The 27,524-nt window shown below is 43.2% G+C and overlaps 1 protein-coding gene across 2 annotated transcripts in view; it reads left to right on the forward strand.

Annotated features, from left to right (window-relative positions):
- Positions 1–386: 386 nt before the first annotated feature.
- The window catches only part of LOC122543313 (5'-AMP-activated protein kinase subunit gamma-1), a 62,213-nt gene continuing 35,075 nt past the window's right edge, over positions 387–27,524 (forward strand). Inside the window, exons 1-2 of one of the 2 annotated variants that reach the window (XM_043681830.1) lie at positions 387–597; positions 27,159–27,207. In XM_043681830.1, coding sequence (XP_043537765.1) covers positions 550–597; positions 27,159–27,207 — 97 coding nt within the window. In that variant the 5' untranslated portion in view covers positions 387–549. The remainder of the gene's footprint in view (positions 598–27,158; positions 27,208–27,524) is intronic. The other variant, XM_043681831.1, reaches the window with a different exon arrangement.

Here is a 27,524-nt window from a genome sequence, read left to right on the forward strand (position 1 = left end):
GGAAGTGGTGGAGGCTGGTACAATTGCAACATTTAAGAGGCATTTGGATGGGTATATGAATAGGAAGGGTTTGGAGGGATATGGGCCGGGTGCTGGCAGGTGGGACTTGATTGAGTTGGGATATCTGGTCGGCATGGACAGGTTGGTAAAAACAATGACTGCAGATGCTGGAAACCAGATTCTGGATCAGTGGTGCTGGAAGAGCTGGAAGAGCACAGCAATTCAGGCAGCATCCGAGGAGCAGTAAAATCGACGTTTCGGGCAAAAGGACGGGTTGGACCAAAGGGTCTGTTTCCATGCTGGCCATCTCTGCAACTCTATAACGTCCCAGCCTGCTTGTTTCCCTGTGTTATCTCTCGACGTGCCTGCTGGAACCTGCAGGGGGCGCCTGCGGGTCCGTGCGCTCAGCTGCGATGGTGCCGAGCAGCAAAGGCGGCCCATCTTGCTGGTCTCGACTTGTTGGTGAGGAGGCGCGGAACGGAAGCGGTGCTATGTGGATGGGGACGGAGAAGCGGAGGTGAAAGTCCGGTGTGGGGAGAAACAGAGTGAATGAAAACTGAAGAAGAGGGGACAGCGATCAGTGGAGCAATGGATTCGGTAAGCGAGAAATGGCTGAACCCCCGGTGAAGAGCTGGGTGGTGGGCGCCACCTACTTCCGCAGCATCAATGCTTTAAACAGCTCAAGTTTATGAAATGAATCCGATCTGAATCATCCACCTGCATCCAAAATCATTGATAATATTAGGTTATTTAATTCTTCCTGCTCCAGTTCTACTCTTTGGGACCAATTTTGTTTTTGGGTTTAATAAGAACTGGGTAGAGGGGGTATCTCAGTCGGAAGGGAGGTTATCCAGATTTGGTGTCGAGAGCCATAAATGGTCGATCTACTGAAAAACGTCATGTCAAAAAAAAGGAAGGATGAGTATGGTAGTGTATTTAGTTTTTGTTTGGGAATGGAGAGTGCAGGGGTAAAAGGAAAGCGTTGCAAAAGCCTCCCATTTGCGTTTGTATGTACTGTATCCAATTGAGTCTGTAAGAGAAGACATTGTGGAAGGGATGGACTTGTTGGGGTAACCTTTCAGTGCTTGCTCCTTGCCACCCAGCAAAATTACCCGCCTCCCAGTTCCTGCTTATTTGGAGTAACTGTTACAAAGTGGACGGCACATAGTCCCCGGTTAGATTTGAGAAAGACCTCCGAGAGAGTGAAGCATTTTTTTTTCTGGTTCCTGAAACATGACTGTTATCCTTACCTATTATATTTGTATAACATGTTTGTTGGTTGAACATATATGATTAATTGCTGTTTCATGTTCCGTCTATATTCTAAGCAATTGATATAAAGTATTCAAAGGTAGTTACAACAAATTGAGTCTACTACAAAGTTGGCATTGTGCACTGCTCTCTTTGCCACAATGTAGCCTTGATGTAATCAATATCTTGACTATGGAATTTTAAAATTTTCCCCAAATGCTGAACAAATTATTCTTTACCAAAAGCAAATTGTTGATTACCTTGGGGACTTGAACTCTGTGATTCTCCAGAGGCCATGGATATAAACAGAAAGCATTAATATGCTCTGTCAATATCCAGGTTGTGTATCTTTCCAGCAACCCCATGAAAGATTGCAGGCAAAGAGATTTGTTCAATATCTCTCCAGTGCTGAACTTTGAGAGTTGTTACTGTATTGACTGGAATATGATGGCACTGGGAAGACTATGAACTTCAAATCCAACCTGCTGGCAGAGGCCGTCAACATTTTTTTATTTACAACATTGTTTCTTAATCTTGCATTTTTGTGCCTCAGTGTTGCAAACCTTCTTTAATTACCTTGTGTTGCAGTTGCTGACTTCCATTTTTTTGTAATGAGAGGCTCTTTTGAACATAATAGGTTATCATTCCAGTTTGTGACTGCCATCCTTGTGTTTAATCCTGGCATTTCTTGTTGAAATGAGATTTGAGACAAGCATGAGGTATTATGTTGGAAATCACAACCAACTAGAAATTTATCTTAATACGGTCCTGCCAGATCTGTGTGTCTCACATCTCATGCATTTAGTTTAGTTATTTTAATCGACCTGCTCAGACATGTTATGACACTCTCCAGGGCAGGTACGAGTTGAACCCAGATCTTTTGGCCTAGAGGTCGGGATACTGCCACTGTGCCACAAGATCTTAGTACGTCCAGCGTATGCAGATTTTTGATTTGATTTATTGTAGTCACATGTACCTAGGTACAGTGAAAAGTAGTAAGTAGTACAGGCAGATCATAGCAAGTAAGGGTATAGAGATGAAAGGGTGCTCAGACAGAGCAAGGCATACAGGTTGCATGGTACAGGAGGTGCGCAAAGCAAGATCAACATTAGCATTAGATATAGCAACCCAGACATGTTTTACTGAAATGTCATCTTGAAATCTTCTATGCTTCTGATATACTTGAAATTTTCAAAGTACTTTTCAATTTGTTCAGCACCTGCACCAAACATTTTAAACTGGAACTGATCTGAGGCCCACTGGCTTAATGGATGGATTTGTGGCCTCTTCCCAGTCTACTTTGTCTGAACCTATAAGCATGATGTTCTATTCCTTTTTACCTTGTGTTAATCTAGCCCTGTGTCATTCATTGAAATTACTTTTTAAAAAAAAAACCTTGTGGTTTCATTTATTGACGACTCTTCAGGTAAGCCAGTTTCTGCCAAATTCACTATTTGGATTTGTTACTGACCACACTTCTGAAGAAACTTATGGATTTTATTTAGTGATGATATGCCAGAAATGGTGCATCTTCTGTCATTGAAAATGGAGTGTAAAGAATAAAGTTCAGAATTGTAAATATTAACTTGCATTAGTTTTATAGCATAAAATGGGACAGATTTCCTGGTTGGAAAGATTTTATGACAGCAATAAAGATATTGGTTTACCCCTTCCACATGACACATGGGCACATGAAGCTGTCTGCAATGAAATCTTGAGTAGTACTGAATAATTCAATCACCACCTAATGAAAATTAATCCGTCTGACAGTATTTTTTAAAAAGAGTTCATGCAAATGTAGCAACAACACAAAAGTCTGAGTACCTTCAATTCATTTGGTTGACAAGTTGTACCAGTTCCAAAGAATCCCTCAACTTGAGCCCATTTGTTAGTTATTCATGAGAAGCTAATGTTTATTAGAACATCTCACAGCATTTGATATTTGTGGAACATTGTTTCTGCTGCAACAGGGTAGCGATACTGAATCTGACTGTTTTTCAGTGTTACTTGTGGCTGTTTTGATACAGTCATCAGTAGCTAATGATGTGTGAATATTTTTGTCAGCTGTGAAGGGCATTGTAGGGGATGACGCACTTCTAAGGATTGGTTGAAGAGTGTTGTATTTTTTTTTAATTTTTTCTTTTACCCCCACACTACTGCCTAACTGCAGTAGTGCTTATATTTTCCCCCCCGCACCCATGTTGTGTGTGTGTGCAGGTGTGAGACACAGTGAAAGACACAAGGTGCTCGAATCTTTATTCAATTCCACCACCAGGAAGATAGGAAAACACCCGAGTGGCCAGTGACAAGCAGTGCCCTTCACATCAAAGGACAATGCGGTGTGATCAAACAGTGAAGGGGAGGGCAGGAATTAAATCAAAATAGAATTGGACGGGGAAATAATACACTCCACTCCCTGTGGCGCCCACCTCTCCCTGAACAACTCCAGGGTGTTGGTGGACACTGCGTGTTCCTTCTCCAGAGACACCCGAGTTCTAACATAACTGCAGAGGAGGGGCAGGCAGTCGGCCCTAACGACCCCCTCCACAGCCCGCTGCCTGGACCTGTTTATGGCCAGTTTGGCCAGGCCCAGGAGCAGACCCACGAGGAGGTCCTCAGACCTGCCCTCCCCCCTCCGTACCGGGTGCCCGAAGATCAGGAGTGTGGGACTGAAGTGCAACCAAAAACAGAGAAGAATGTTTTTAAGAAAATCAGAAAGGAAGTGCAAACGGCCGCACCCAAAAAAATACATGGTCCACGGACTCCACAGAACAAGCAGTTGGGCTGGGAGTCCATGAACCACCGCAATCTACGGTTGCGGGGGACCACTGCGTGCAGCACCCTCCACCCTAGATCCCCGAGAGAAAGGGGGAGGACTCCCGTGTAGAGGGCCCTCCACTGGGGATCCCCACCGCCCGGTGGCAAATGGGCACACCAAGGTGTGTCCGGGCGGTGGGTGAGGGAGAAGAGGTGGACGGTGTGCAGCAGCAGCCGATACAGGGCCCGTCATTTTATGTCCTTTAAAAAGGACAAAACTAAAATTCCGGAGGCGGCTCAGGTTGTGGGGCACAGGTTCCCGGGGGAAGTACGGGACTTTGGGGCCAATGTGAAATTCCGTCCGGGCAGGGGTACAATGCTGTGTTTTTTTCCCCTCTTTTTTTTTTTCCTCATTTTTTAAGTGCTGTGTGATAGGAATCTCTGTTTAATTTTTTTTAACCCCCCCCCACAATACCGCCTCACCGCGGTAGTGCTTATTTTTCCCCCAGCACCCATGGTGTGTGTATAGGTGTGAGACACAGTGAAAGACACAATGTGCACGAATCTTTATTCAATTTCCACCACCAGGAAGATAGGAAAACACCCGGGTGGCCAGTGACAAACACTGCCCTTCACATCAAAGGGCAGTGCTGTGTGATCAAAACAGTGAAGGGGAGGGTAGGGACTAAATCAAAATAGAGTTGGAGGGAGAAATGATGCACTCCACTCCCTGCGGCGCCCACCTCTCCCTGAACAACTCCAGGGTGTTGGTCGACACCGCGTGCTCCTTCTCCAAGGACACCCGGGCTCTAACGTAACCCCAGAAGAGGGGCAGGCAGTCGGCCCTAACGGCCCCCTCCATGGCCCGCTGCCTCGACCTGTTAATGGTCAGTTTGGCCAGGCCCAGGAGCAGACTCACGAGGAGGTCTTCAGACCTGCCCTCCTTCCTCCATACCGAGTGCCTGAAGATCAGGAGCGTGGGACTGAACTGCAACCAAAAGCAGAGGAGGAGGTTTTTCAGAAAATCAAAAAGGGAGTGCAAACGCCCACACCCAATATATACATGGTCCACAGCGCCACAGAACAAGCAGTTGGGCTGGGAGTCTGTGAACCACCGCAATCTGCGGTTGCAGGGGACTGCTGCGTGCAGCACCCTCCACCCCAGATCCCCGAGAGAAAGAGGGGAGGACTCCCGTGTAGAGAGCCCTCCACTGGGGATCCCCACCGCCCGGTGGCAAATGGGCACGCCACGGCGTGTCCGGACGGTGGGTGAGAGAGATGAGGTGGACGGTGTGCAGCAGCAGCCGATACAGGGCCCGTCGTTTTATGTCCTTTAAAAAGGGCAAAACTAAAATTCCGGAGGTGGCTCAGGTTGTGGGGCACAGGTTCCCGGGGGAAGTACGGGACTTTGGGGCCAATGTGAAATTCCGTCCGGGCAGGGGTACAATGCTGTGTTTTAATTATGATGAGAACCACCCCCTAATTTCACTGCACATGGTTCTACAACAAATACAGAGGAACCTTGATTATCTGGCATTCGATTATCCGAATTTTGGATTATCTGGCAAGATCGCAAGGTCCTGATGCTTGGCTAAACTCTGTTATCCAAACATTCGATTATCCGAACAAAATACTCCCTGCCTGTGTCGTTCGGATAATAGAGGTTCCTCTGTAGTTAATGTGTGAAACCATGAAGGGTTTGAATTGAAACATGTTTGTACTAAACTTGTCTTGACTGGAGGTTTTGCTAAAACTATACAATGCACTACTCAGGCCGCAGCTGGAATAGTGTGAAGAGGTTTGGGCCCCTTATCTGAGGAAATATATGCTGTAATTGGAGGCAGTCCAGAGAAAGTTCTCTAGGTTGATACCACCTATGGAAGCACTGTCTTATGAGGAGAGATTGAGTAGATTGGGTTTGTGCCTGGTGGAAAATTGAAGAATGAGAGGTGACCGTATTGAAACAACATATAAGACCCTTTAAAGGATTTGACAGGGGAGATGCGCAAATGTTGTGCGAGTCTTGGACCAGAGGGCATAATCTCAGAATATTTAAAGCAGAGATGAGGAGGAATTTCTTTTGAGGATTGAGAGTCTATGGAATTCTTCACCACAGAGGGCTGTCAAGGCTGGGTCATCAAGAATATTCATGGCTGAATGTTAATCAGTAAGGAATCAATGGTTATGGGGAAAAACGGAAGGTGAGTATTGTCAGGTCAGCCGTGATCTCATTGAATGACAGAACAGACTGGATGGGCTGAATGGCCTACTGTTGCTCTTGTGTTATTGACTTTATTAGGATAGAATGTGTTGCAATAAGCATTGGTTCATTTGGAGAAGATGTCTTGTTGCAAAAGTGAAGAAGTACGTGACTGCATTTGTCTCCTTGTCTAAAGTCGTTACTGCCAGTAATCACAATTTAGGAACTGCAGTAGTTATTCTGATCTTTTCCCTGTTGTTTGATACTAAAAAATATGAATATAAATTGTTTACACCCATTTCATTTACCCCACACACTTCATTTGCGTTTTCCAGAACTTATTTAATCTCCAGAAAGGTGAGTAATTATGGGTAAAACTTGCAAGGAGAGGTGGAGATTCTCTCTCCACCTATTCTACCTTATCCAAAAAAGGAAAACCACAAATGCAGTACTGCTTGAACGTTTCAGCATTGAGAGTGTGGAAGCTGCCCTTGTGTTTGATTCCTATGTTACCATTGAGCAGGGAAGATTGAGGCTATTTACTGAAAGCCCCACATGGAGTACTGATTAAAGGTGCCTTATCCCCACATCTCTTGTGAGTTCAGATGGACGAGGAGTCAGCTATTCAGGGGAAACTGCTTGATGATGCATCGGAGCACCAAAGTGCAATTGTATTGTAACCAGTGTGCAGTGTTAAAGCCACCTTGTCCATGCAGCCGCTTTGGTGTCTTTGTGCCAGTGCTGAGCAAACAATAGTGTTTAGGCAGAGCATGCAGTTCAAGTGGGACCCTGGATGCACGAAATACATCTGAGAGCCCTGAACTTTTGCAGGTAATGCCTACTACTCCATACGGTTGAATGACAAAAGCAAAAGATAATGCAAATGGAAAGATCATAGATCTGAAACGTTCACCTTAAGTTTCTTCCTCTCCTCTGCAGATGATTCCTGCCTGATTGGTGTCAATAGTTTTTTTTTCCTTCCAATTTCTGCATCTGCAGTATTTTTGATTTGTTTTCTTTGATTTAGTGGGTTGTCCAGGGTTAAACTAGTCTATTCTGACTAATGTTCAGAAACTCTTCTGATGCATCCACAGCGCATGCTCAGCAATATGACAACAGTTGCATACAGTCAGTGCTTTGTGAAGGTCGATAATGGGCAGTCATTTTCCATGTTTATAAATGGGCAATCATTTATCACGGGTGTCATATTTTTGGTTCTGGTGTGCATTTTTATCGTACTAAATTCCATCTTGAACAGTATCAGTCTCCCCTAATGCTGCCAGCTAGCCAGCAGAGCTTGCAGTCATTTCCAGATTTCATGATACACAATCCAAGTATCCTCTCCAGTTTTGTTTATAAATGTTCTTCATAGCAGCTCACCCAGACCAAATCCTTGTCAACTCCAGCAACTTCTCCCAACATCAACGGAGATTCTTGTCAGCTGTGGCTGACTCATTTCTGAATCTCAAGTCCCACGCCAGGGCTTGTGCAGAAAAGTCCAAGTTGACACTGGAGTGGCAGTACTGAGGGAGTGCTGTAGTGTTGGCAGTGTTGTCTTTTTGAAGGGAGCAGTAAACTGAGGCCCCACCTATCTGCTCAGGTGGATGGAAGAGATCCCACTCTTTCAAAGAAGAACTGGAGAGTTCAGGCTAGTGTTCTGGCGAATATTCATTCCTCAACATCATGGAAAACCAGTGAGCCAATCCTAATTACTTTGCTATTTGTGGGAGCTCACAACATGTCAAAAAGCACTTAATTGGGCACCCATGCAAAGTGCAATTAAAAATGCAATTTTTTTTTCCTCTTATTCATCAGCACTGTTTGGTCTCTGCCTGTTTTCAATACAGCTCACTATTTGTTATTAATTTTGCCAACTTTTGTCCTTTTTTAGATGATGAGTTTTATTAAAACTCTGGATTTTCATCACCGGATTGTTAGTGTGTACACAATGATTAACCCTCTCTGGAGGGCTCCAATGGGCCTATTGCATATGAGTGTGACCTTTAAAGCCATTCTGCCAAATCTTTGAGAACCCCCACAGTTATCGGCACAATAGCAGGGACCCCACATGCATCGCTGTTTTCTAAAGACATTGGTTGCTCACAGTTTTTAAAATAAAAGTGCCATTTCTGTTGAAAATGCCAAGTACTATCCTACAATAACACAGAGTAGTCAGCCGACAAATCCATGAAATATACATAAATACTATTACAGAATTCCTGAGCCAAAGTCCATGGCTTGAGAAACAGGCAGACAGCTAGTAATTTTGCATACCTGATTGTGAACATCCATACTTTCAATCACTGCTGATCGTGTCTAATATGCTGCTCATATTTCCCCATCTGTGCATATCATAAATGCTTTCTAATTTCCTGTCCGAAACTGCAGTTCTCATTAACAGTAGCTTTGTACTGTGTCAGTCCTGATGAGCTTTCATTCTTGAAGCAGTGATACTTAGAGTCATAGAGATGTACAGCATGGAAATAGACCCTTCCGTGCCGACCGGATATCCCAACCTAATCTAGTACCACCTGTCAGCACCCGGCCCATATCCCTCCAAACCCTTCCTATTCATATACCCATCCAAATGCCTTTTAAATGTTGCAGTTGTACCCGCCTCCACCACTTCCTCTGGCAGCTCATTCCATACACTTATCACCCTCTGCGTGAAAATGTTGCCCCTCAGATCTCTTTTATATCTTTCCCCTCTCACCCTAAACCTATGTCTTCTGGTTCTGGACTCCCCACCCTATGGAAAAGACCTTGTCTGTTTACCCTATCCATGCCCCTCATGATTTTATAAAGCTCTATAAGGTCACCCCTCAGCCTCCAACACTCCAGAGAAAACAGCCCCAGCCTATTCAACCTCTCCCTATAGCTCAAATCCTCCAACCCTGGCAACATCCTTGTAAATCTTTTCTGAACCCTTTCAAGTTTCACAACACCCTTCCAACAGGAAGGAGACCAGAATTGCACGCAATATTCCAAAAGTGGCCTAACCAATGTCTTGTACAGCCGCAACATGACCTCCCAACTCCTGTACTCAATACTCTGACCAATAAAGGAAAGCATACCAAATGCCTTTTCACTATCCTATATACCTGCGACTCCACTTTCAAGGAGCTATGAACCTGCACTCCAAGGTCTCTTTGTTCAGCAACACTCCCTAAGACCTTACCATTAAGTGTATAAGTCCTGCTAAGATTTGCCTTTCCAAAATGCAACACCTCGCATTTATCTAAATTAAACTCCATTTGCAACTTCTCAGCCCATTGGCTCTTCTGATCAAGATCCCGTTGTAATTCGAGGTAACCTTCTTCGCTGTCTACTGCACCTCCAATTTTGGTGTCATCTGCAAACTTACTAACTATACCTCTTATGCTCACATCCAAATCGTTTATGTAAATGACAAAACATAGAGGACCCAGCACCGATCCTTGTGGCACTCCAGACTTCCAGTCTGAAAAACAACCCTCCACCACCACCCTCTGTCTTCTACCTTTGAGCCAGTTCTATATCCAAATGGCTAGTTCTCCCTGTATTCCATGAGATCTAAACTTGCTAATCAAACTCCCATGGGAAACCTTGTCGAACGCCTGACTGAAGTCCACATAGATCACATCTACTGCTCTGCCCTCATCAATCCTCTTTGTTACTTCAAAAAGCTTAATCAAGTTTGTGAGACATGATTTCCCACGCATAAAGCCATGTTGACTATCCCTAACCAGTCCTTGCCTTTCCAAATACATGTACATCCTGTCCCTTAGGATTCCCTCCAACAACTTGCCCACCACTGATGTCAGGCTCACTGGTCTATAGTTCTCTGGCTTGTCCTTACCACTCTTCTTAAACAGTATCACCACGTTAGCCAACCTCCAGTCTTCCGGCACCTCACCTGTGACTATCAATGATACAAATATCTCAGCAAGAGGCCCAGTAATCACTTCTCTAGCTTCCCACAGAGATCTCAGGTACACCTGATCAGGTCATGGGATTTATCCACCTTTCCCGGTTTCAAGACACCCACCAGCCTCCTCTGTAAAATGGAAATTATTCAAGATGTCCCTACAGTCTATATCTTCCATATCCTTTTCCACAGTAAATACTGATGCAAAATACTCGTTTAGAATCTCCCCCATTTCCTGTGGCTCCACACAAAGGCCACCTTGCTGATCTTTGAGGGGCCCTATTCTCTCCCTAGTTGCCCTTTTGTCCTTAATGTATTTGTAAAAACCCTTTGGATTCTCCTTAACTCTATTTGCCAAAGCGCTTTCATGTCCCCTTTTTGCCCTCCTGATTTCCCTCTTAAGTATAATCCTACTGCCTTTATACTCTTCTAAGGATTCACTTGATCTATCCTGTCTATACCTGACATATGCTTCCTTCTTTTTCTTATCATCATCCAGCATTCCCTATACCTACCAGCCTTTCCTTTCACCCTGACAGGAATATACTGTGTCTGGATTCTTGTTATCTCATTTCTGAAGGCTTCCCATTTTCCAGCCGTCCCTTTACCTGCGGACATCTGCCCCCAATCAGCTTTTGAAAGTTCTTGCCTAATACCGTCAAAATTGGCCTTTCTCCAGTTTAGAACTTCAACTTTTAGATCTGGTCTATCTTTTTCCGTCACTATTTTAAAACTAACAGAATTATGGTTGCTGACCCCAAAGTGCTCCCCCACTGACACCTCAGTCACCTGCCCTGCCTTATTTTCCAAGAGTAGGTCAAGTTTTGCACTTTCTCCAGTAGGTACATCCACATACTGAATCAGAAAATTGTCTTGTTCGCACTCAACAAATTCCTCTCCATCTAAACCCTTAACACTGTTGCAGTCCCAGTCTGTTTGGAAACTTAAAATCCCCGACCATAACCACCCTATTATTCTTACAAATAACTGAGATCTCCATACAAATTTATTTCTCAATTTCCCTCTGACTATTTGGGGGTCTATAATACAATCCCAATAAGGTTATCATCCCTTTCTTAATTCTCAGTTCCACTCAAATAGCTTCCCTGGATGTATTTCCGGGAATATCCTCCCTCTGCACAGCTGTAATGCTATCTCTTATCAAAAACGCCAACCCCCTCCTCTCTTGCCTCCCTTTCTGTCCTTCCTGGAGTATTTCTATCCTGGAACATGAAGCTGCCAGTCCTGTCTATCCCTGAGCCACATTTTCTGTAATTGCTATGATATCCCAGTTCCATGTTCCTCACCATGCCCTGAGTTCATCTGCCTTCCCTGTTAGGCCCCTTGCATTGAAATAAATGCAGTTTAATTTATGAGTCCTACCTTGTTCTCTGCTTTGTCCCTGCCTGCCCTGACTGTTTGACTTGCTTCATTTCACAACTGTGCCAGTCTCAGATTGATCTCTTTCCTCACTATCTCCCTGGGTCCCACCCCCCCCCCCTCCACCTTGTTAGTTTAAATCCTCCCGAGGAGCTCTAGCAAATCTCCCTGCCGGTATGTTAGTCCCCTTCCAATTTAGGTGCAATCCATCCTTCTTGTACAGGTAACCACTATCCTAAAAGAGATTCCAATGATCCAAAAATGTGAATCCTTCTCCCAAACACCAGCTCCTCAGCCATGCATTCATCTGCTCTATCTTCCTATTCCTACCCTCATTCACTTGTAGCACCGGGAGTCATCCAGATATTTCTATTTACTCTTGAGAAATGGTTAACTAGTACTGCAGGAAATACATTTTCATTTTAAAGAACTAAATCAGTTACATTAGCTTCTGTGCTTCAAGCTCGCATTGTGTTGCTGTTCAGATGACTATTCTGTGTTCTGGTATGTTATGTTCTATTGGTAGGTCAGTTCGATATTCTGTTGTAAGCATTAACTGTTCAAACTAAAATTATTTTATGGTACTTGTGTTAAAATAAATACAATGTTTAAATGACTCATATGAATTGCACCTAGTGATGTGCAACTTATAACTACTTCACTTCCATTTAATTATTCATGCTGGGAAGAAATGTTCTTGTGTGTGTTGTTCAGACCTCGAACAGTTATTGTGTGGCTTAGACAGCTGCAGGTTACATCATGTCGTTCTTTTCAGTATGTATCTGTTTGTCATTGCAGTCCATGATCTTGTGTGATCCAGCTGTGACTGGCACTGAGCTGCTACTTAGAGCTGTGTTTGATAATCAGATCTGTGCCAGCTCTGCCAGCTACTTATGCCTAGATCTTGAGCAGCCAGTTAACACCTGAAGAGCTGTTGGTAGTGATGTCTTGCTTTTTACCTGGGCTTTCCTGGAGGACAAAGTCATAGAGCTGAGACAACGTGAGGACTGCAGATGCTGGAGAGTCAGTCTAAAAGTGTGGCGCTGGAAAAGCACAGCAGGTCAGGCAGCATCTGAGGAGCAGGAGAGTTGATGTTTTGGACGTAAACCCTTCATCAGGATTTCGACAGTCATAAAGCTATACAGCATGGAAACAGACCCTTCAGTCTAACTCCATGCTGACCAGATATCCAAAATTAATCTTGTCTCATTTGGCTCATATCCCTCTAAACTGGTGGGTTGGCAGTGATACCACTGCTGGTCTTCAAATGTGTCAAGTACCTTGAGTATTACTCAGCACACAACCAACCTTTTGTCATTGAATGAATCCTTTGATCTCATCTGGAAATTGTTGTCAGTTCTGTGGCACTCTGTTTTACAGGAATGTGTTTGTCCCGGTTTGTACCTATTGTCTTGTCTTGAATCAGTGCTCAGCTTTGCCCTTTCAAGCCACAGAAAATTCTGAGGCCTCAAAAGGGTAAATACGGGAAGATGTTTCCCCCAGGAGAAGAATCTAGAACGTGGGGACATGTTCTCAGGATAAGGTATCATCTGTTTTGTATTGACGTAAGAAACGTCTTCACTCTGAGGCTGGTGAATCTTTCGAGCTCTCTGTCACTGAGGGAGCTGTGGGGACTGAGTCACTGGGTATATTGAAGACTGGAATCAATAGGTTCTTGGGCAGCAAGGGAATCGAGGAATGTGGGAAAAGTCCAGTTTATATACAAGGTCAGCCATTGAATGGTGTAGCAGCATGTGAGGCCCCTTTTTATGATGTTTCTAGACTTGTAGAAGTCCCCTCTTGTTCACCTCCTTTCAAGGTTGTTGTAATCAAAGTCTTTCTCCACTTGTGTTCCAGTCATTCAAACTGTTCTATTGAAACACTAACTCACTCTCACTGTCCTCTCACCACACATGCTGCCTGAGCTGCTGTGTAAATCCAACATCATCGTTTTTTTTGAGTTGGTCATACTTCATTTGCCATCTGTGGCACTCTTCGAAGCGGATGTCAGCTGGCATATTTGTTTACATTGCAGTGACTGAAAATTAGAAATGATTGCAAATGATCTTTTAGCTATTTGAGAGATGTATAAGGCATGACAAAAATGTAGTTTCGATATAAAAATTGGAATGTTTCTCTTTTCCTTCTAATTCCTGTAAACTGCTGCTTGAAGCTATTGTAATAATAAGTACTTCAAAAGAAGGTCCTTGAATATCCTTCCACTGAGCTGAGCTCTCCAGTTTAACAATGACCCCACTAATTGGAGGAAATAGAGCTGTGACTAAACTGTTTTATACATGTGTCTCGAATGTTCAAGGGATTTCATGACAGTCGTAACCCAGCGTGGTCTTTTGGTTATTGAACTCATTGTAGTGCATTTGCATGCCTCAATGCTGCTAACTAAAATGAATCTAAAAAGAGATTCTAAAGGTCCAATTTCATATTCTATTCAGTCCCATGGGACTCTGAAGAACTGTTTATACATTAATGCACTAAAGTCCTGCGCTGCCCTATACAACTATAAATTGAAAGTACTACAATGTGCCGTGAATGATTTACTTTCCTTTGCAATACTGATATCACACAATCATCTCGCACTTTGAGCCTCTGTCTTATCTTTCTCAAAGAAATCTTAGCAGTTGCATTCTTTATATTGGCCTTGCCCTATTCCATGCAGTTTGGCATATTGGTATTGCACAGCTGAACTCTGTGCCACTTATTACCAGCATTTAAAGCACATTCTACACCCACAGTATTTGATCTAATGCTGTGTTTAGGGAATTACTTTAAACATTCTCTGAACAGCATTGTTGCAGGAGCTTTCTAGCTTATTCTAGCTTGCTTCAGATCTTGATCATGTTTATGGAGAAGTGTTGCTTTGGTCAGAGCTTGACTGGAGAAAACACATGAGTCTGTGTTATATCCAGCGACATTGTGCATTGATGTCATTGCAAGTATACAGATGATAAGGAGAATTTGTTAATATTTGGATCTTGTTGCATTGTAAAGTACCTCCAACAGAAAGAACAGGAATTGCTGTCTGCCCTTTTGTGTCGGATTCATCATTGGCAGAGAAGTCTCCAGTTGCTGCTTTGACTGTGAGAGAGACCTGTGTTATCTGTAAGCAAAAGTGACCACAGTCTCACTCTCGTATCATGAGACTGTGTTTCAATTCAAAAAGGCTTCCTCTCACTCCTGGCCACTCCTCAATAAATAACACTAGATCTGTCAAAGCAGTAATTGTCTTCAAGGAATAAAGCTGCACCCATCTCCTTTGCAATGACTCTGTCGGGACTGTCACAACACTTTTTATTAAACAAAAACCCTCTCAGAAGGTTCAGTGAATCTCCTGAAACTGAACAAAAGAAGTTAATTTCCTTATAGCCCGCGCTTTAGTTTCCATTTTGTTTGATGTTTGACATTTAGAGCTGCAGTCACAAATATTTTGATCTTGTTTGGCTTCTTGGAGTCATAGCGATGTACAGCACGGAAACAGACCCTTCGGTCCAACCCGTCCATGCCGACCAGATATCCTAACCCTGTCTCCTCCCACCTGCCAGCACCCGGCCCATATCCCTCCAAACCCTTCCTATTCACATACCTATCCAAGTGCCTTTTAAATGCTGCAATTGTACCAGCCTCCACCACTTCCTCTGGCAGCTCATTCCATATGAGTACCACCCTTTGTGTGAAAAAGTTGCCCCTTAGGTTTCTTTTATATCTTTCCCCTCTCACCCTAAAGGCCTGGGGAACCTGCAAACGCAACAGAAACTGAATCTTTTTCTCTAATTTCAGCTGAGGTATGATTGAAAGGCCTTTGAAATGTCAGATCCCCTGCATCTCGAGACAGTCTGTTCCATGAATCGTGTGTAATGTGGTTTAACTGGACACTGTCTTGTCGACCTTCCCTTCTGTGAACCTGGTTCACGTTGCCTTTCAGAATAGGTGATCCGTCTTGTTCCCAGACAGTGCACCAAGGCAGTGTCTTGCAGCAGTGTTCATCTCAAACTGAACAATGAGATACTTCCCACAGGAATCAATGGGAATTTACACAGATGGATTCAGATACAACAGAGCACACTTGAATTGAGTGGATTACTTGCCACAGTATTATTTCTTGTGTTTCGGTATTGCCAGTTCAAAGGGCAGCACTGCTGAATGTGGATATGGAGCTGACCTGACCGCATCTTCTCCAGTGGTCCTCATTATTTTAGCTAACCAGTAATGCAGGCAGCTTGATGTGCTGTTGTTTCAGTTTTCAGTTAGCCCTCTCGAATATCATTAGATCTGCTCAGCACTTAGACTGCCATACCTCATCCAAGATGTCCATATTTAATGCATTTCCCCACATCTTTTAAACTTGAGATGAACTCCTCTAAAAGGCAGTTTTTTCCTGAGTAGAAGCAGGATCAAGCAATCTGGCCTTTCCCGGGGCAGCACGGTGGCTCGCTGGTTCGCACCGCTGCCTCACAGTGCCAGGGACCTCGGGTGACTGTCTGTGTGGAGTTTGCACGTTCTCCCCGTGTCTGCATGGGTTTCCTCCGGGTGCTCCGGCTTCCTCCCACAGTCCAAAGATGTGCAGATCAGGTGAATTGGCTGTGTTAAATTGCCCTTAGTGTTGGGTGCATTAGTCAGGGATAAATGTAGGGGAATGGGTCTGGGTGGGTTGCTCTTTGAAGGGTCGGTGTGGACTTGTTGGGTCGAAGGGCCTGTTTCCACACTGTAAGGAATCTAATCTAATCTGCTTCCCTATCAATTAGATTACAGCTAGTCTATTCCAACCTCTGCATTATCCCCATATCCTTTAATTCCTGAAGTATCCAAATATCTGCCAGTTGCTATCTTGAACATACTCAACAACTGAGCATTCACAACCCTCTGGGCTAGTGAATTCCAAAGATTCACAAACCTTCTGAATGAAGAGGTTTCTCCTCGTCAAGTCCTAAATGGCCCGGCTCCTCGCCCCAGGCCTGAATGGCCCGGCTCCTCGCCAGCCAGGAGAAAGGAGCTGTCAGCATCGACCCTCCCACACATCATAAATTTTATATATTTGAGATCCGCTCTCGTTCTTCTAAACTCTAAACAGTATATGCCTGGTTGTCTCAACCTCCTATCATAGGACAATCCCTTCATCCCAGGAACCAGTTTAGTGAATTTTGCACTCCTTCAAGGGCAAGTATATTCCTTTTTGGGTAGCACTGTACACAGTAATCCCACTTCTAGTGTCACCTCACCAATGCCTGCTTAATTACAATAAGATTTCTTATCTTCCAACCTAACAGACCATTTGCCTTCCTAACATTTAGCTATCCTTGCATGTTTACTTTGTGCAATTCATTCATGGAAACATCCAGGTCCCTTTGAATGCACATATGTCCCACTCCTGGCATCCAAATTTTTGAGAAAGTCGACCAAAATGTGTAGCATCACACTGCCACATCACGTGCAGTCTGCCATGTTCTTGTCCACTCACCCGACCTGTCTGTAACACTGCAGCCTCTTTGCATCCTCCTCAGCACTAACCCTGACCCACCTAACATTGCATCATGAGTTCACTTGAATGGGTCATGATCGGTCTTGTCAGGAACTGCTGAGATGCAAAGGGCAGGCCTGATATTTTAAGAAAAATGCAGAACTTGAGATAGAGGGAAGATTTTCAGCTCTGCAGGAAGAACCCTGGATTGTAAAATATGAAAACTGTAGCCTAACTGTAGCTTCTGATCTATTGAGTGACTACCCACAAGCATTCAAAAAAGACTAAACCACTTGCATTATGGTGAAAGTTACTTGCAAAGGGTGTTTAAAGCATTTTATTTTTGTAATGCTGTCTACTTCGCTCTAAAAACAACGCCAGAATAGAGTGCAGCATGCCAACATTTCTTTTTTCTGAGAATACCAAAACCTGTGCAAGACTTTATTAAATTTACTTTTCTGAGCAACAAGGAAGCAGTTCACAAGATCAGATGCTGTAAATGCAGCTTCTCTTATTCATGAAATTAAAAAACTTTCTCATGTATGTCAGCAAATCTGCACCTCGAAGATCTCAGTCTATTGTTAGTTAAGAGTGCCAGTCAAAAACAGCTTTATTCAACAGCTAAGTTGCAAATGTAACCACTTTACTCAAAAGTAGCCACAAATCACTGAATTGTACCACTGATCTTCTCTGCGGCCAGCAGTAAGTACTATTTACATAGTGCCATAAAACCAAACAATCAAATTGTTTAAACGATATTGTATATGATTCTCATGCTGTGTTTGGAACTGCTGACTATTGCATTAACAAATAATAACCACAAAATAAAACTCTCAACCAAATATCTTGGTTGTACCTTAGCCCTATAACAACTGTCCTCTGTGCTGACTCACTATCTCTGTCTCTGTCTGTGTGTCTCGCACACAGTCTGTCAAAAGTGAGGCTTTGTTCTGGTAAAATGAGATGTCAGAAATTCATCAAGATTTCTTAGACAGTGGCATCTGAACCAATGACTGCTACCATGTTTAGAAGGACCAAGATAGCTGATTCCCCCCAGCTGCAAGTTCCACTTGAAGTCTCGCACAATCTAGTCTTGGATATATTGGTGAGGCCACTTTTGGAATATTGTGTTCAGTTCTAGTCTCCTTCCTATAGGAAGGATGTTATGAAACTTGAAAGGATTCAGAAAAGATTTACAAGGATGTTGCCAGGGTTGGAGGGTTTGAGCTATAGGGAGAGGCTGAATAGGCTGAGGCTGTTTCCCCTGGACTATCAGAGGCTGAGGGGTGACCTTATAGAGTTATAAAATCATGAGGGGCATGGATAGGTTAAACAGACAAAGTCTCTTCCCTGGGGTGGGGGAGTCCAGAACTAGAGGGCATAGGTTTAGGGTGAGAGGGGAAAGATTTAAAAGGGACCTAAGGGGCAACTTTTTCATGCAGAGCGTGGTGCATATATGGAATGAGTTGCCAGAGGAAGTGATGGAGGCTGGTACAATTATAACATTTAAAAGACATCTGGATGGGTATATGAATAGGAAAGGTTCAGAGGAATATGGACCAAGTGCTGGTAAATGGGACTAGATTAGGCTAGGATATCTGGTCAACATGGACAAGTTGGACTGAAGGTTCTGCTTCTGTGCTGCACATCTCTATGACTGTATATGTCACTGTTTCTTCCCTGTCACTGGGTCAAACTCCTAAGTCTCCCTCCCTAACAGCATCTTGAGTCTACCTACACTAAATTGGCTGCAGCAGTTCAAGAAGGCATCTCACTACCACCTTCTCAAGGGCATCCAGGGATGAGAAATGCTGGCCCAGCCAGTGACATCCATTACCCAAATGAATGTGTTCAGTTTAGCCTACCGACATGAGTCCTGTATTGAGGGGACCTTTGTCTGTGGAGAGTTCTGGATTGAAGCTAGGATGGGCTTTGCTGGGAATCGCACGTGTACTTACAAAACAACTGTGCTGCTAAATTAATCTCTGTACCAAAAGTAAAAATATCATGCCCCAGTTTCCAAGTTAATTAGCATCCCCTGAAAACTTCCTGCCTTCTGGCTATTGTGGTAACCTTGTAACCTTCTGTTTTTGAGCCATGCACTAGTTGTCTGGCTTCCAGGCCCAACACTGGTCACCCAAGGTCCTGGGCTTACCTTTGTCAGGCTGCAATATAAATGGAAGTAAAATCAATGCATGATAAAACCGAATGCAGCAGCAGTAATAGAACCAGCCCAGTGGAAAGTGGGGTGCACAGTAACAATATTATTAATGCAGCTAGAGCCTGTGTCTCCCAGTGCTGCCTTGGGGTTTCGGCTTCCTGCTCTCTTCCCACTCAGTCCCCAGCTCTCCCAACCACACTCCAATAGCTCCTGCTACAATCCCAGAGATGCACAAGCGACATGATTCCTGTAGCTGGCAGAAGTTTGACTCCTTGCCCTTGGAGCAAAAAGGAGCGAGCAAGATAACGTGCAAGAGGCAAAGAGGGAGATGATCAGAGGCAGACAGAGATGTGGTATTTTCCTAATTGTTTAGCCTGGGAGCAGAACCACAGGAGATCCATTATATTTGACGTATTATGCATTCCTCCAGTTGTAAAACAGTGTCGGCTTGGATTTCTCATGAGCAGCACCGCAGGCAGCAACTAATATTTGAGGCTGTTACAGATACTCGCAGGAGACATGCATTATTCCTGTGAGCTGATTGTCAGATACTTTTATTTGTCCTGTAAATGAGTGAGACCAGTGAGATGTAATACACAAGCTGTCAGCCCAGAAATTTTGCTGTGTTAGTAGCATCATAGTTTTCTAGTCATGTCAATATCAAACAAGATGGTTCAATTAAACAGAGTCAAATGCAGCAATCTTTATGGGTGGTAACCAACCAGTGGGCCATTCAACATAGCCGCAGGCGATAGAGCCTGTTTCAAACATTCCTAAATGTGAAATTCATCAATATGCAAGCATTTCAAATATGAGGTTTAATTCCCTGTTATTTATGAAATTCCCAATCTTGGTTACATTTGCTGTGGGAAGGATATGAGACAAGCCAGTCACCTCTTAACTAAAGGAACAAAAATCATCCATGAACTGCTTCTGTGTATCCTTTAGTTTCGCCCTTGGGGTTTATACCTGATGTGGAAGGTAGATTGTAAATATTAGGAGTATTATAATTTTCTTGAGACATCTGCAAATGGAGCATACTGCATGGACACAAGTTGAATTTTATTGGACTCCCTGTAACTTTCAGATCAAAATATTTTGACCATGGTTTGACTTGACATTCTGCCATGTGTTGCAGCAAAAGTTATCAAGCAAATTAAATCCATTTTTATTGTTCATAAACTCATGAATTGTGTAACTTTATGGGTATGATTGTGCAGTTTTTGAAGGTATATGACTTTGCTCAGTGCCATTCATATTAGGAGAGCAGGATCCTTCAGTGGATAGTTTTGGATAGCTGAAGCTATTGAAATCTTTTATGGTAATGGGCAGTTCAGTTTCTCTGAGTACACATCATCTGTATGAATCTGTGCAGTCATAGAGCGGTACAGCACGGAAATAGACTCTTCAGTCCAACTTGTCCATACCTACCAGATATCCCAACCCAATCTAGTTCAACCTTCCAGCACTTGGCCCAGATCCCTCTAAACCCTTCCTATTCATATATCCATCCAGATGACTTTTTAAATGCTGTAATTGTACCGGCCTCCTCCACTTTCTCTGGCAACTCATTCCAAACACACACCACCCTCTGTGTGAAGAAGTTGCCCCTTTGGTCCCTTTTAAATCTTTTCCTTCTCACCCTAACCCTATTCCCTCTAGTTTTGGACCTTCCCACCCCCGGGGAAAAGAGCTTGTCTATTTACCCTATCCATGCCCTTCATGATTTTATAAACCTCTTTTAGGTCACCCCTCGGCGTGCGACACTCGAGGCAAAACAGCCCCAGCCTATTGAACCTCTTCCGATAGCTTAAACTCTCCAACCTTGGCAATGTCCTTGTAAATCTTTTCTGAGCACTTTCAAGTTGCACAACTTTCTTATAGCAGGGAGACCAGAATAGTGCACAGTATTCCAAAAGTGGCCTAACCAATGTGCTGTACAGCCGTAACATGACCTCCCAACTCCTGTACTCGATGCATTGACCAACAAAGGCAAGTGTACCAAACGCCATCTCCACTATCCTATCTACCTGTGACTCCACTTTCAAGCAACTATGAACCTGCACTCCAAGGTCTCTTTGTTCAGCAACAATGCCCAGGACCTTCCTATTAAGTGTTTTAGTTCTGCCTTGATTCAAGAGGATGATATTTGGAAATAGTGGCTTGCTGCCACTTGCCTTTTTTCACACATTTAGTGAATATTGATCATAACTCCCCTTGGGGATTACATTTTTGAGAATGGGATAGTTTTTATTTGCTCACTGTGTCCAAATCGCAGTGTTTCCAAGTCTGGTATAGCGCGGGGTTAGATCTTGGGCAATACTGCGTCAACTACGCATCATCCTTGGACTGACTGTCCTACTATGCCAAGCCAGCCATATGTATGTATTGAATGAGAGTGATAGCAATACATTATGCTAGTGTTGTGCTGTGGATTTATTGCTGTTGGATACTGGTTTGGCACAGCTCACATTCATTTAGCTAAAGACCATTCAGACCCTTCCATCCATCTGGCTTGAATTGGAAACCAAGGTCTTTTCGAACCAACCTTGAAACTAGAATGATCAATAGTGCCCAGAAATAAAAGGAAAAACCATCCTCTCCATTCTATATTGACCATATTCTCAGTGAATGAAAGAGGACAGACAGATGCTTTGCGCAAAGGTTTGATTTGTATTGGACTTTGTTCACTTAGCCTTCTCCCAGACTGATCTACAGGGACTGCAAAAGCATTTGAATATTTCTATTTTTTGTGAATGTTCACATTGCGGATGTTTTATGACTTAAGTTACATTTTCCCATGAACTCCAATTTCTTGCCAGCATCACCAGCAGCTGCTGCTGCTGTGCATACTTCCTGCTAAGGTCGAAGTGCCCATTTCTGTTTGTTAGGAAGAATGCAGCAGTGGATGAGAATAACCTTCTGTTTCTTGTTGTGTAGTCACCAGCATTTAGACTGTCCACTCTTATCAAGGACTAATGAGACTAACCGTTCACTGTGATAAGAGCCAGTTACAAAAACAGCACTTAAAAAGTATTTTTAATCAACCTGTTCAGACATGTGTTATAATTCAGTTGGGACTTGAACTTAAAACCTCTATCCCAGAGTTAGGGACACAGTCACTGCTCCACAAGAGCCCAAGCTTATAAACTGTCCAGCAGCCTGACTATTTTGGGCAATTCACTAGGTACTTATCAGCTTGAACTATTGTGCTGATTTCAAGCAAAATCCAGCCTTCAGACCATCTCAATGGGTCATTTGAATCTCCATTATAGTGTGGTTATCTTAGTTGTGAGACTACATGTGTATTCATTGACCATGACGAAAAGCAGCCACAATATCATTTTGTGTTTTAATTATAAATTACCTTGCTCACATACTTTTTTTTGGTTTTGTTGGCCATTGTGTATTCTGGTTAAACAACTTCAAGACCAACTCGAACCCTAAAAGTGGTGGAGACAAATGTAATGCTTTATACGTTTTTTATTTTCCGAGCCTGCTCCCTTGCCTGCTTTCCCCGACCCCCCCAAACCAAACCAAACCAAATTTTTCCTTCTGTCGAGCACAAGGAGCATATGACCTGGAAACTGGGATAAGCCCTCCGAGCCTGCCCTATCATTTGACAAGATCATGGCTGATTTGGCTGTGGTCTCAATTGCACTTTCCTGTCTGCCCCACCGCCTTAAACCTTGGGGTTCTCAAAAATCAATCTAACTTGGTTTTTAATATATTCAAGAATTCTGCCTCCACTAATTTCAAGGGAAGGGAATTCAACTGACTAATGACATTCTGAAAGAAAACATTTCTCCTCATCTCAGCCTTAAAAGGGAGACCTCTTATTCTCAGCCTACGTCACCTCACTGTAGTCTCCTGCACAAGAGGAAACTGGTTCCATGTATCCACCTTTTTCAAGTCCACTCAGGATCTTGTATATTTTTCCTCTCATTCTTCTAAACCCAACCTGATCAACCCTTCTTGCAAACATGCATATTAGGAGCAGACTTCGACCACTCAGCTGCTTTGGAGCAGCATGGTGGCTCAGTGGTTCGCACTGCTGCCTCACAGCACCAGAGAGCCGGGTTCAATTCAGGCCTCGGGCGACTGTGTGTGGAGTTTGCACATTCTCCCCATGTCTGCGTGGATTTCCTCTGGGTGCTCCAGTTTCCTCCCACAATCCAAAGATGTGCAGGTTAGGTGAATTGGTCATGCTAAATTGCCCGTAGTGTTAGGTGCATTAGTCAGGGGTAAATATGGGGAATTGGTCTGGGTGGGTTACTCTTCGGAGGGTCGGTGTGGACTGGTTGGGCTGAATGGCCTGTTTCCACACTGTAGGGAATCGAATCTAATCTACTCAAGTCTGCTTTACCATTCAATAATATCAAGGTTGATCTGATTGCAACCTCCAATCCCCATTCCCACTTACCCTGAAAACATTTCAACCCCTTGCTTAGCAAGAATCTATCCACTGCTGCCTTATAAATATTCAAAGACTGCTTCCCTTTTAGGAAGAGAGTTCCAAAGACTCTGAACCCTTACAGAGAAAAAATCACCCCATCTGTTTTAAGTTTGCAATTCATAATTGTTAAACAGTGACCCTTAGTTCTAGATTCTCTCATAAGAGGAACTATTCTCTCCTCATCTAACCTGTCAAGGCTCATAAAGATCTAGCATGTTTCAGTCAAGTTACCCCTTACTCTTCTATTTTCCACAATAACCTTTGATGTGGCACCTTCTTAAATGTGTTCTGGAAATCTAAGTACAGTACACTCACCAGTTCTCTTTTACCCACAACATTTGCTACCTCCTAGAAGAACTCCAGTAGATTGGTTAAGCACGATTTCCCTTTCACCAAACCACTTTGATGTCAGCCTGATGACCTTAAACTTAGCCAAGTGTCTTGCTTTAACCTCTCTCATAATTGCTTCTAATATTTTCCCTATGATAGATGTTGAGCTAACTAGCCTGTGGTTCACTGCTGCTGTCTCCCTTTTTGAATAAATCAGGTGCATTTGTTATTTCCCAATCTATTGGTAGGTTTCCCCCAAATCAGAGTTTTGGAAAATGAAAATAAGCGCACCAACTATCTCACTTGTCATTTCTTGCCAAATCCTTGAATCCATCAGGATCCAGGCATGTCAGCACACAGCTCCAACAATTAACCCAGTATCACTTCCTAGTGGTTATGATTTTCCGGTCTTGCTCCCTCCCTCCCATTTCCTGATTTGTCACTGCTTCAGGGATGTTCCTTGAATTCTCTGTAGTGAAGATTTATCTTCATAAGATCCCAGCAATGAGTCAAATGAATCTTCTCTGAACTACTCTTCATGCAATTATATCTTTTTCAAATAAGAAGACAAGGCCAAGAGATGTACCCGCTGCCTGAGAGAGAATTGGTAGGTTTGGTTTATTCAACTGTGGGGGAGTCATGTCCGAGTCCACATCTGTTCTTGCTGGATAGTCGTATACACACACTTAGCAGCTGGCAGCACCTGAGTAGCAATCACCAGCTGGGAAGCTTGGCTGGCACTGGGCAAGGGCCTTGAACCCAATTGAATTTCTCCTGCCTGAACTGAAATTGTCTGACTCAGTACAGCCTGGCAATCAAAGATTGGCACCTTCTTCAAAAAGTTGGGTGTGGTTCTGAGTGACTAATTTTTTTTCTCTTGAGCCAACACTCCTTTCTCTGAGCATCGACATGGTTTCTGAATTCAATTAGAAAGGCCTTTCAGGATGATTAAACTCTTGAAACCAAGTCAGGACGAGTTGGTTGATTCCAATTTGTATAATCCGTAGAAGGGAATGTTGAGAATGTAGGCTGGGTGCTCAGAGGGTAGTACGTCAAGCTGTGACCTTGTGATGACTGCTAATCTACCATTTTAAATGAGTCAACTGTTTGGAAATCTTAGCTATTTTTATCTCGCTTTTCAATTCAGATTCCTGCAGCCAGTTCCCCAGTTGGAAGCTATGAAATGTGTTAATTGTCGAGCAATTGCAAATTTGTAGAACCAATTTTTGTGGGTCAGAATATTGTGACACCATATGGAATCCAGATTTAACAGCACTAACAGTGGGGGATGTCTTATGAATGCCAGGTTCCCAGAATGTGAGTTAATAAGACACTATAAATGCAAATCTGCAGTTTACAGTGCAGCCCTAATACACTATCAAGCAGTACAATTCGTAGCTAGTTATTAATAGATTGGAGATTTTTCCCTGTGACTGCACTTGAGCCTGTAAAGTCCAATAATATAGTTTCAGTTGCAACGATGCTCTGCAGTAATTTAAGTATGACTCCAATGTTCTAACCCACTTCTGAAGTGTGATGCTTTCTCCTTTTCCTGAGTGTTTAATTCCTGAGCCATCACTATAAATCACTTTCAGCCAGGGTGGGATTAATTCTGCAGCAATGTGGCTCACTCCCCTTAGCAGTCAAAGGGCATCAAATCAAGTTCACTTTCTGTTGTATTTAAGGTTTTGGTGGACTTCTACTATTAAAAGTTCTTTTTGCGAGCAGTAAATAATTATAGATATTGTTCTTGGTTTTAGATTTGTATATTACTTAAAGTAAACTGTTTACTCTATATTTTCTCCAGAGTAGATCCTGGGTTGCACATCAATTTAAAAAAAAATGATCTTGTGCGTAAAAATATCGTTGACCACTTATTTTGTGGATTGGATCAGGGCTTTTCCGTGATTTGGTACCAACCAGCCACACTCGGCCGATTTTCAGTTTTGACGGCAATCTGAGTTGTTGTTCATTTCTGTTTTTATTTTGTTTCTCTCTTCTGTACTCAAGATGTGGAACTCCCATTGGATGCCTGACATTATGAAATACATTCCAGTCTTTCCCAGCTATCAAAATATGAGCAGAGTTTTCAGAGCAGGTTGTTGGATGTGGATTAGCGTGAAGTTGCCTCAATGAGGTGGATACTTTTAATAACAAGATCTTTTCAGCTTTGTAATTACTGAGCATCAATCAGTTAACAGCATGGCAGAGGTATGTACTCAACTGAGTGTCCTCCCCACTTGGGTAAAGTGCATTCCCTGTACCATAAGCAACGTCAATGAGGTATACCAGCACACGAAAGTTCATGAAAATCATGTTGCTACATTTGCAAATAATGGGCATGAAGCACAGTGTAAGATGGCATTCCCAGGCTGCCAATCTAACTAAATCCATCTATGTTGCTTTTCACCTGGTCACCTGCTGATGAAGATCAATACACAAGTAACATCGGTAAATCCAGTGGCAAATCTGGTGTTGCTATGCATCTGTTGAAGCATTGCCATTGTTATGCATGGCTCAGCTGACCATGTTTGTGAGAATGTATTACTGATCCATTTCCTAGAAACTGTTGTGTTGTTGTGTGACTAATGTTTCTGCAACAAGTCATGTTTAATGAGCAATCTATGCGTCAAAGTTATTTTGTTTTTGTCTTGGTACTAGTGTTTTGGCTCCCTCAAGTGAAAATCCAGCTCTGGGGCACTGGCTATCCTTGTTATGTTGTCACTTGAGTACTCTTTCCTTTTCCTGTTCTGCATTTGTTTTTTTTTCACCCATCTTTCAATCTCTGTTAATATCAATGGCCAGATATTGGAGTTTCTGGGATGTGCTTCAAGTCTGTGTTTCACTGTACTTGGCAACAATTTGAGGATGTGACACAGAACGCTTTGTGCTCTGTTGCTTGTTATTACCCTGCCTGCGCAAGTCAATTTGGTTGAGACTGAAGTTGCTCGCCTTGGCTAAAAACATTCTCTGCCAAACTGGTTAAATTTATGTGGTGAGATCAGTGCACTGCATCCTTGTACCAGTCTGCAGGTGGAGTTTGTCTCTCAGCTTGTAATTGATAAAGAGGTATTTGTGCCCAGATAGGAGTTTGAGTAAATATTCATAAACCCTTGGTTATTCCAGTAGAGAGTTGTCACAACTCCAGGATAATGTCACCCTTTTTGAAGTATTCCGATTTCTGAGAGTTTGGTGTTTCAGCTATTCATTTAGTTTCATTATTTGTCTTTCCTTTACCCACAGGCTATTGCTGTCTTTGAAGACTCGGAGAAATTGAATTCTACTGGAGATGGTATATTAATTTAAAGCCATTTTATTCTAAGGTTTCCTTGCACCCCATATCAGCAACACCACCCTTTGGGCACTGTTTAGTAGATTAGTGATTTTAATAAAGGAAGTACCCAAGTTATTTTCAGTACTAGTTTGAGTAGCACAGTAAAACTTGGATGTTAAGTTAGCTGAGGGGGAAGACAGTGGGCAGTTAAGGCAGTTGGGATGATGGACTGAGTAGAGTGCCCCCAGGATTGGTGCTGGGATCTCCAGTGTTTCTGGACTAGATCACAGATGAGAGAGGCTATTTAGTTGATCCGCAGCAGCTAACTGTTCCTT

This window comes from Chiloscyllium plagiosum, chromosome 43, assembly GCF_004010195.1.
Source record: "Chiloscyllium plagiosum isolate BGI_BamShark_2017 chromosome 43, ASM401019v2, whole genome shotgun sequence".
Taxonomy (NCBI): Eukaryota; Metazoa; Chordata; class Chondrichthyes; order Orectolobiformes; family Hemiscylliidae; genus Chiloscyllium; species Chiloscyllium plagiosum.